This window comes from Danio aesculapii, chromosome 1 (genome assembly GCF_903798145.1).
Source record: "Danio aesculapii chromosome 1, fDanAes4.1, whole genome shotgun sequence".
NCBI lineage: Eukaryota > Metazoa > Chordata > Actinopteri > Cypriniformes > Danionidae > Danio > Danio aesculapii.
The window spans coordinates 55,379,906-55,390,428 of record NC_079435.1 but is presented as its reverse complement, the minus strand read 5'-3'; the positions used below and the strand labels follow the sequence as shown (position 1 = coordinate 55,390,428).

At 34.0% G+C, this 10,523-nt stretch overlaps 1 protein-coding gene across 1 annotated transcript; it reads left to right on the top strand.

The window, feature by feature from the left end:
* Window positions 1–876: 876 nt before the first annotated feature.
* On the top strand, window positions 877–9,373 carry LOC130220590 (zona pellucida sperm-binding protein 3-like). Its single transcript, XM_056452820.1, has 9 exons — window positions 877–1,491; window positions 2,574–2,692; window positions 3,866–3,969; window positions 5,930–6,107; window positions 6,252–6,369; window positions 6,444–6,535; window positions 6,961–7,049; window positions 7,147–7,260; window positions 9,252–9,373. The coding sequence occupies exons 1-9, from the start codon at window positions 1,126–1,128 to the stop codon at window positions 9,371–9,373; spliced, it is 1,302 nt and encodes a 433-aa protein (XP_056308795.1). The 5' UTR covers window positions 877–1,125.
* Window positions 9,374–10,523: the final 1,150 nt, after the last annotated feature.

Below are 10,523 nucleotides of genomic sequence, written 5' to 3'. Positions count from 1 at the left end.
TTAATAAAGGGACTAAAGCTACGGTCACACTGAGCTTTGTGTGTGCGAAATTATGTCCTACGGCGCTGCGAAAAGGGGCGGGATTAAACAAGCTTATTAGACATTAAAAAAGCGAGCGATTGCTCCATGTTTTAAATTTCTGCCCAGAGGGGTTGTGTTTTGATCCTCGATTGGTCTCATGCAGTCAAGTGATGCGATTTCGCAGGTCAGAGTTCACCAAGCTTGAACTTTGCACTGCAGCAACATGCGAAACTTGACGCATGACCCCGCGTTTCCGGTCTGACGTATTCGTGTGCGTATGAATGGAAGTCTATGGGAGGAAAAGTCAAGTGTGACCGCAGCTTAAGACGATAAGAAAATGAATGAATGAATGAAATATATAAGCCTCATTTCTCATATCTTAATGCAAGTATATTACTATAATTCCTAAACATCATGTTATTTAATATGACACACTTAGTAGAAATTTTAGATAAGTTTATTATAAGTATAAATATATTCCATTTTTTTATCAAATTAATCCAAAATTATATGTATTTTTTATTATTTTAAGTTCAAACCTTTTGTACTACAATATATTCAGCTTTATATGCAACATTATTTAATAGGCTTCATTTCTTTTATGCATCTCATGAGAGCAAACTAAAAGCATCAACGTTATGAACAAGTCTGTGTAGCTTGATTGGACGAATGTTGATAGTCATGGGCTGGAGACCCATTTAAAAAAGGGTGGAGTCCAATTTGAACGCGACCATTCCAGCCAATCAGCATTAAAGACTGATACTCAGAAGTTATATCCGTCAGAATTCAGTAGAACATGCTGAGACATCAACAATGGGGAGAACTTTGCTTATTGGTTTTATTTTTGTAGTGTTATATGGACTGTCTTATGCAAATTCATTATTTCCAAGAGAACGAGGCCTTCATTTAGACCGACGGTTAAACCAAAATAGCGTCTTCAGACATCCAGGACATTCACAGTCTGATCAAAGACTTGTAGGCTTTGTACCAAACATTGTTCAAAACCGTATTGAATTCAAACAGCCTGAAGTTGCATGGAGACCTTCTTCAGCATTGGTAGGATCATCAGTGCAACAACAACCTCAAAGAACCAATTATGTACAGATGCCAGTTCATGTTGGCAAGCCTTTTCAAAGTCAAGAGCTAGTAATACAACCTCAGCAGTGGTTGGAGAGTTTTTCAGAAAACCAAAAGGTCATTCCAGGTCCAAATCTCTATCCGGTTTTGACGGAGGAGGTGGTTATGGAGCCAGTGTTTCAACCTGAAGTGCCAGTGCCAGCCAACTCTGTGGAGGCTCGATGCGAAGAGGCTTCTGTCAAAATCCATGTCCAGCAAAACTTCTTTGGAAGCGGTCAGCTGATTGAACCCTCAGATCTGACGCTGGGTGGATGTCCTTTTGTTGGGTTTGATGATCGTGTTAGGATAATTGCCTTTGAATCTGCGCTTGAAGGATGTGGGAGCTTGCTAACGGTACTGTATGTCTGTTTGCATTGGTTTTCTAGCTGTTTACTTCGGTTTAGTTGAACCTGTTGTTTGGGAGTTAATAGGGATTTAGATGAGATGTTGTTGGTGTACAAACCTCAAAACAAAAACAAAAAAAAATGGTTAAGTTTAATTTAAAATCCAGTTAATTTATTCATGCGTTTCTGCTTTTTAGTTCTTTTCAGTTTATACATACTTTTTAATATTTTACCAATTTATATTTGTATTATTTATTGTATTTTGTACTCGCTTATTATTTTATTCATTTTAATATTCAATTTGTTTAATGTATTTGTTATATTTTACTTATTAATTTTTATTTAACTTAATTATTAATATTTGTATTCATATTTATATTTTTTCATTAGTTTAATTTTATTAATTATATATTTAGTTAAATTGTATTCATTATCTAATTTTGTTAGATTTTATTTACTTTAATTTAATAATTCATTTTCTTATTCATTATTTAATTTTTAGATTTATATTACTTGTATTTTTATTCTTTTTTCAATTATTATTTAATTTAAGTTTATATTTAATTACAATTTATTTTGCTTGAGTTTTATTTATATTTTAATTTATATTATTCATTTTTTATTTTATTCACTAATTTTATCTAATTTATTTACTTGAATTATATTTATATTTTGTTCATTATTTTATTTATAAATTGTTTATTTTGTTTATCTTACCTGAATTTTATTTAAAAAAATTCATTTTAATTTAATATATAATTTTGTTATATTTAATTTGATTTATATTTATTTGATTTATTATTCATTTTAATTTAATTTTCTCAAATTTATTGTTTTTACTTGAATTTTTTTTAATTTTTTCAATTTTAATTTAATTAATTTATATTTATTTTTACTTTTATTCAATTATTTTATTTATTTTGTTTCTTTAATTTATTTGTTTTATATTAAATTTTATTTTCTTTACTTGCGCATTTATTCATTTTAATTTATTATACTTTATTTTTAGTTTTGTTTAATGTATTAAATTTATTTTACTGTATTACCTCTTAATTGTGGGCTTTTTTTTTTTTCCCTTTCTCTCCCCCACAGATGACTGATGATTCACTCGTTTACGCTTTTGCATTAGTGTATTCACCTTCACCTGTCCCTAACACACCAGTTGACAGGACCAATGAAGCTACGGTTCCAATTTATTGCATCTACCCAAGGTAAAGCTGTGTAAAATGTAGCAATACAACAACCAGGCTTTAACTAGTGCCCCATTAAAATTAAAATCAAGTATTAGATTTGATCTATAATTAAGTGGTGTTTTGGCATGAAACTGTTATAGTGGATCTCCATAATATAATACTTTTGAAAATGTTTTGAAAATATAAGCTTAATATTGCGTTGCATGTTATCGACTACAATGCATAATATTACGAGAATATTGAGAGCTCTGTAGCGTTTTTCCAACCCTGCTTCAACACATTCACCTGTAGTTTCAATCAAACCTGAAGGACTGAATTTAGTTTGATCAGGTGTTAATTTGGGATTAAAGCTAAACCAAGTACAGCTGCAGCCCTTCAGGAACTGAACTCCATAAGTTTAACATGCATGCTCCAAGTAAGAGGTTCTGAAGACACTGTCAGACTCACCTGGGCTAGCTCTTAGACACCAAGCTCTTACTAGGTTTTTCTAGAAACACCCTTGCAGGTTTAAGGCAAGCTGAAGTTGAAATGTGCAGAACACCACATGAGTTTCAGGATTGAGTTTGAGAACCCCTATTCTGTTAACATGATCCAAAGAAAGCATGATGGCATGTTATTTTTACTTAAATTAATTGAAATTAATAAAATAAAAATGAATAAAATGAATTGAATTATTTTATTTATATTTTGTTTATTATATTTATTTTTACTTAAGATTTATTTATTATTTTTATTTTGTTTTATTATTTAATTTACTTTTATTTATATATTTACTTATTTTATTTGTTCATTTTATTTAATTTTAATATTTAATTATTTTTTTAATTAATTTATTATTTTTACTTTAATATATCCGTGCTATTAATTTTTATTTAATTATTATTTTATTCGTTTAATTTATATTATATTCATTTGTTACTTGAATTCATCTGTTTCCTTATTTTTATTTCAATTTATATTATATATACTCATTTTATTTTACTTTTTATTTCTATTTTATTCATTTCTATTTTAATTGATCATTTTATTTATTATTTTTAATTTAACTATTTAATTTATTAAACTTTATTTGTTCGATTTATTTATTTGTAATTTAATTTTACATTTAATTTATTTATTTTATTCATTTAGTTTAATTTATTTTTTAATAAAGTGTTGAAGTGTCCAAATACATTGTCTTTTAACTTCCAGGAAACACAACGTCAGCAGTAACGCGCTGCTTCCCAATTGGACCCCTTATTCAGCAGTTGGAGCTGGTGAAGAGCATCTGCAGTTCTCCCTCAGACTCATGACTGGTATGATGACTTGGCATTGAAAATCCTGTTCTTATGCTCTTAATGAGTTCACTCAATTAACTTAATACTTGCCTGCAGGCCATCCAAGGTGAAAATAACACTTTTTAGAAGAACTTTTAATTGGATGTGGGGGATTTGTTGTGTGTGTTATTCTGAAACTGTCATTCTTGGGGATTCATAAAGCAAGTCATTGATAGTTCACGCAAAACTGAAAGTTCTGTACTATTTACTTGTTTCAAGTGTCTTTGACTTTCTTTTGAATGCACAGATGAAGTAGAAATCTAGAAACCTGTAATCATTTCCTTTCATAGTATGAAAGACAAATACTATGCAAGTCAATGGTTACAGATTTTCAGCTTTCAAAATATCATCTTTTGTTTAGCAGAACGAAGTTTTGCGAGCCAAATTCCTTCAGAGACAAGACCTTTTATCAACATTTACATTTTCAATAAGTGACAGGAAGAGTGGGATGCATTGGAAAATAATAAACTATGAAATTCAATCTGAAAACCCAAACCGTTTTAAGACATTAAGACCATATTTGATCAAGTGATTTTTACCAGATGTCGTACTGGACATACAAGGATAGCCCATGTCTTTTATTTATTTTATTTTTTTTGTTTGTTTAAAGATGAAGACCCCACTCAATGTTTGTACTGCACCACTCCCCTTACAATAAAACACATTTTATTGGACCGTCCTGCTTTTTAATTAATTCCAGAAGACTTTTTTGTGAAATGAACTCTCTTAAGGACATTTTTAACCGTGACGCCAGAAATTTTAGAATTTTTATCCTGCGTTAAAACTAAAGATCTTATTTAATTTATGAATTCCTTTGTTGTTTTTGTTTATTTATTGAAAAATTCTTGCCATGACAATAGTCTTGGTTTCTGACATGGCATTAAATAAAAAAACAAATAATTACGTTACAGGTCTTAAGCAATGAATAGTTGGTATAAAAAAAAAAACCATTAGTGGTCACAAACCTGCTTTGAATCGGTGTATAAATAAGAAATGGGGTGAATGTAGAAAACAAATTATGACGTGAATTCATTTGTATTTAAAATAAATTAACACTTTGAAAATAACTTGATCAGGTTGTACATACGAGATGTAGAATCAGTCACTCAACACTTGCTCTTATTTATTGAAATGGGAAGAAAAACCTATTTGTGTTTTTTTTGTTTTTTTTTGTGAACATTTTGATGCATGTTTTAATGGAATGTGTATTTTTAAATGATTAGAGCATTTTTATTCAGGAAATGTATTAAGGGAGCACTTTAAAAGTGTCTTCTGGAGAAATATTTATCATTAATCAAACTGAAAGGTTGTATAGGACTTCAATGATTTTTTTTTTTTTTTTTTTTTTGTATTTCTTTGTACAATGAAGGTTTAAGAAATCAGTAAGATTGCATGCTCTATTGTACATTTTAGTATAGGTTTTATCATGAATCTAGCTAATGCTGTTGATGTGGCATTTAAATAAATATTAAATATAATTGATTTAAAATAAATTAAATTAAAACAAGTTAAATTGAAATGTTTAAATAAATTGAAATAAAATAAATTTAAATTAAAAATTAAGTTCAATTTAAGTTTAAATTAATTAAATAAATTATTAAATTAAATAAGTTTAAATAAAATAAATTAAATAAAATTTAAATGAAATTAATAAATTAAATAAGCTAAAACAAATTACAATAAATTAAATTGTTAAAATTAATTAAATAAAATTTAAATGAATAGAATTTAAATCAAATAAAATTTAAATAAATTAACTGAAATTAAAATAAATTTAAATTAAGTAAACTTTACTGATAGCTATTGACTTCTGTTTTATGAACGGTCAACATCTGGTTCTTGGTCTTAAACTTTAAATGGCCTCAATGTGAGAACATGTAACATCCATGTAAGCCTCTGTGCTGAACTTTCAGATTTATCTAATTTTTTTTTTTTTTAGATGACTGGCAGTACGAACGTCCCTCTAACACCTTCTTTATGGGAGATCTGATAAACGTGGAAGCCTCCATCATCCGTGCCAATCACGCTCCTCTTCGTGTGTTTGTTGAAAGCTGCGTAGCTTCTTTGGGTCCCATTGGTGAAGCCAATATAGCCTACATGTTTATCCAAAACCATGGGTGAGCAACCACTCTAGGACAATTAGTAGTTTTATGCCATTGTGTGTAGTGTTAAATGGATCAATCTTAAAACCAACAACCTATTAAATGATGCCAGACGACTTAATTTGGATCCACCTAATGTTGGTGTCTTTTGATCTTTAGGTGCATGGTGGATGCCAGAATGACCCATTCCAGATCCAGATTCATGTCCAGGATACAAGACGACAAGTTACGTTTTCAGATAGAGTCCTTTAGATTTCAGCAAGATTCCAGTGGGTTGGTGAGTCTCTTGCTTTTTGGGTTTGTTTACACTTGATCCAGATTAGCCGTTAATCTGAATCCTCTTCCTCCCAGATCTACATCACTTGTCATTTGAAAGCTACTACAACATTCAGTCCTGTTGATATGATGCATAAAGCCTGCTCCTTTGCTACAGAAACGCAGAGGTAAGTGTTAATGTTGGATCAGTTTAGGGTATTTCCATGTTTATTACGATAGAGATGGATATCTTGATGGATTGATATCAGGATGGATGGATTGATAGACAGACAGTTATGATGGATGGATGGATAGACTGATAGACAGATAGGGTGGAGGGATTGTTTTCTGGATGGATGGACTGATGGATGGATATCAAGATGGATTGGATGGATAGACAGACAGACCGTTACGATGGATGGATCGACAGATGGATAGATGGATAGATGGATAGATGGATAGATGGATAGATGGATAGATGGATAGATGGATAGATGGATAGATGGATAGATGGATAGGATGGATTGGATGGATGGATGGATGGATGGATGGATGGATAGATATCAAGATTGATAGATGGAAATGATTGAATATCTATCTATTTTATGCATAGTTGGATTGCTGCAGACGGAGACAATCAGGTGTGTGGCTGCTGCGAGTCCACCTGTACATTCAGGAAGGCCAGAAGTCTGGATACTCGAGGTATTGTTGCGCTTCTAAATCTGCAGAAATACTTGTATGGTATGATTGATTAATGTGCAACTTTTTAATTTGCTATTTATTTGATTTATTTTTTTAGACTCCATGTTCGAAGATGATGCTGCAATTGGACCGATTGTCATCAATAAAGTAATTGGAGACCACTCTTTACCACAAACCGGAGAGTCTTCTGAGATGTCGTCAAAAGATGCTGGTGACTGACTTTTGTTTGTAATGGAGCCATTATACATCCATCATATGATGTAGATGGTTTTATATTTATTTATAAAGGCAAATTTAAATATTTTGCTGGCTCTAACAGCTACTACTAATACTAGCACTACTAGCAGTAGGATCAACACTAGCAGTACTACCAGCACTACCTCTAGCAATAGCACTACTACTAGCAGTAGTGGTAGTACGAACAGTTCTAGGACTACTCCTAGCACTACAGTTAGTAGTGGCAATACAACTAGCAGTACTACCCTACTGAAAAAAAAAACAGCTTAAACCAGCCTTGGCTGGTTTTAGCTGGTTGACCAGCCTGGTTTTAGAGGGATTTTGGCCTGGTTAAAGCTGGACATAGCTGGTTTTGGCTGGGCTCCCAGCCTGGCTAGGCTGGTCAAGCTGAGCTAAGACCAGGCTGGAAATGGCTGGAAACCAGCCTGAAAGTGGCCAAAACCCCTCTAAAACTGGCCTGGTTGACCAGCTAAAACCAGCCTAGACTGGTTTAAGCGGGTTTTTTTTCAGTAGGTTAGCACTACCTCTAGCAGTACTAGCACAAGCAATACTACTAAAACTATCACTACTACTAGCAGTGGCACTAGTACTAGCACTAGCAGCAGTAGTACTAGGGCTAGCACTACCTCCTACCAATAGCACTAGCACTACTACAGTAGCACTAGGACTACTGCTAGCAGTGGCACTACAACTAGCGATACTAGCAGTAGCACTACTACTACTACTACAACTAGTAGTAGCACTAGCAGTACAAGGACAAGCACTACTAGCACTAATACAAGCAGTGGCACTACAACTCGCAGTAGCACTAGCACTACCTCTAGCAGTAGCACTAGAACTACTACTTGCAGTGGCACAACTAGTGGTACTACTAGGACTAGCACTACCTCTAGCAATAGCACTACTGCTACTAGCAGTAGCTCTACTAGCACTACTATTAGCAGTAAGAATTGCTGTAGTACTTGGACTAGCAGTACTACTACCAGTGGCACGACAACTAGCAGTACTACTAGGACTCACACTACCTCCTAGCAGTAGTATTACTAGGACTAGCACTACCTCTAGCATTAACACCTACTACTAGCAGTAGCTCTACAGACATCCCAAGTCTACCGGTAGTTCCGGGAGTTTCCTGCAAATGCATAGAGACTCCCGGATACCCGCAAATGAATGATGATGATCTCCCGGAAATCGCGCATCTCCCGCCTTGTCCTTGAATATGTCGCACAACGCATCCCTCCCAGCTCTTCAGGTACCCCCATCCCCCACCGCTGTTCAGGTACACTGCACTTATATGCCCCTCCACTCTTCAGATACATCGCCGTGCACCATAACCCCACCCCCGGTCTACAGGCACCCACTCTCCTGCAAATCATCTGTCTCTCCCAGAAATGGCTTTTCCCAACTTGGGATGTCTGGCTCTACCAGTCCTACTAGCAGTACTAGGACTAGCACTACTACTAACATTAGCGCTTTCTCTATTACTAGCACTACTACTAGCAATGGCACTGCAACTAGCGAAAGTACTAGCCAGGGGTGACTTAGGATTTTCATTTTAGTGGGGCTCAGCTCCATATGAGGACAAAAATGTATATTGTATTTTATAAGTAATTTAATAATACACTTAATGTTTGACTAATATGTTAGGGTTGTACCCTACTTGTGGTTCCCAAAATACATTCATGATGACCCTATTTTCAATTTCTGAATTTTGTAGTTTTCGTTGATGACAATGGTGTAATTTCAGTTTTGCATTTTGAAGTCCACATTTAATATCTGTGTTTTCAGGCACTCTGCTCTTAACTGCTATAAATGAACAGCGGTAATTCAAAATGTTGTATAAAGCACCCTCAGTCGGTTAAGAGTCCTAAAGCTTTTTTGGATGGGTGTAAATGCAGTGACACATGACATTTGTGCAGTATTCATGTCTTAACTGCTATATTCCTGCTCTTTCTCTGTCTCTAGAGTCCTCCATGGGGTTGGCGCTCATCACTGGTTTGGTTGCAGTTGGGATTTTGTGCATCATTATCCTCGGAGCTTTGTTTTACCAAAGGCGGCAGAAACGCCAAGCACTGACTTGCGAATGACAATAAAAGCAAGTTTTGTGCAACGGCTGTGTTGGTTTTCCTTGGTCTGGTGTTGCGTGAGCTTAGTCTGTCAAAGCCCATTAGGTTCTTGTTTCTGTTCAGGGAATCCCATCTGTAGGAAATGACCCGATAACTTTTAAAAGGGCTGATGCTGCACCGTTTACCTGGCTGGAGAAAGGCTGTTACCATTTTTTTTTTTTTTTTATATTTGAAAGGAAAACGTTTTCACAATGAAACTTATACAAATTTGAAGTGAAACGAAAGCAGAAGTGTAAGAGCATTGTGACGAGTGCAACGCAGGCTCATTGTGAAAACGAATCCCCACACACATTTCTGGAGAGCGCAAATTATGTACGCACTGCTACATATAGCTGCATTTCAACTTTAAAACAAATGCTACTGGGTGGTATGATGCTGCTGACAGCTTCGTTTCTTGTGATACCAGCTAATGTCTTATCTCCATGTGGATTGCTCTTTCTGCTTTTACCTGTTGCTCACCATGTCTGTGGATTTGAGACTCAGACAGGAGTTGACTGTCACTGGGTTAAAGTCCGGCGAAGTACGGTTCCAGAAAGCAGGTAAAATGGTCAACAGCGGCCTCTGGTGGATTTACGTTAAAACATCAGGCGCGAACAGCACTCAAGAGAAATTTGAGATCTGAAAGTGTACACTGCAGCCTCTGGATTTTCTAAAACAACTGCAAGTATTATACCTCCTGGGACTAATTTTACAATATCCAGGTGTGTGTGTGTGTGTGTGTGTGTGTGTGTGTGTGTGTGTAGGGATATATCTCAATAAGACGGGGTTGTAACGGTTTGGTTAATAGTACAGTAATTAATTTGTTCAAATGCAATATAAGAACTTTCATGATGTTACAAGAACAATTTATAGTTGGTAAATTTGTTGTGACTTCTATTCAAATACACTTTAAAACCTTGTTTCAGCAAACTTATGGGGTACAACTGAATTCAATGTTATTAGTGGTTTTATTTGTTTGTAGTTTTATAAATGGCTATTAATCTTTTGCTAAAAGAGTAATGGCGGTTTAATGAAGCCTTTATTTATACAAATACTTTATTTGATATACTGTAAAGGTTTCATAAATTAAGGCTTTTAATCATCAATTATAATAAATCATTTTTATTATTTT

Coding starts and splice junctions, on each gene's coding strand:
- LOC130220590 (XM_056452820.1), top strand. CDS start 1,126: ATGCCAGTTCATGTTGGCAAGCCTTTTCAAAGTCAAGAGCTAGTAATA. Junction 6,108..6,251: donor ATGTTTATCCAAAACCATGG/GTGAGCAACCAC, acceptor TTTGATCTTTAG/GTGCATGGTGGATGCCAGAA. Junction 7,050..7,146: donor CAGAAGTCTGGATACTCGAG/GTATTGTTGCGC, acceptor TTATTTTTTTAG/ACTCCATGTTCGAAGATGAT.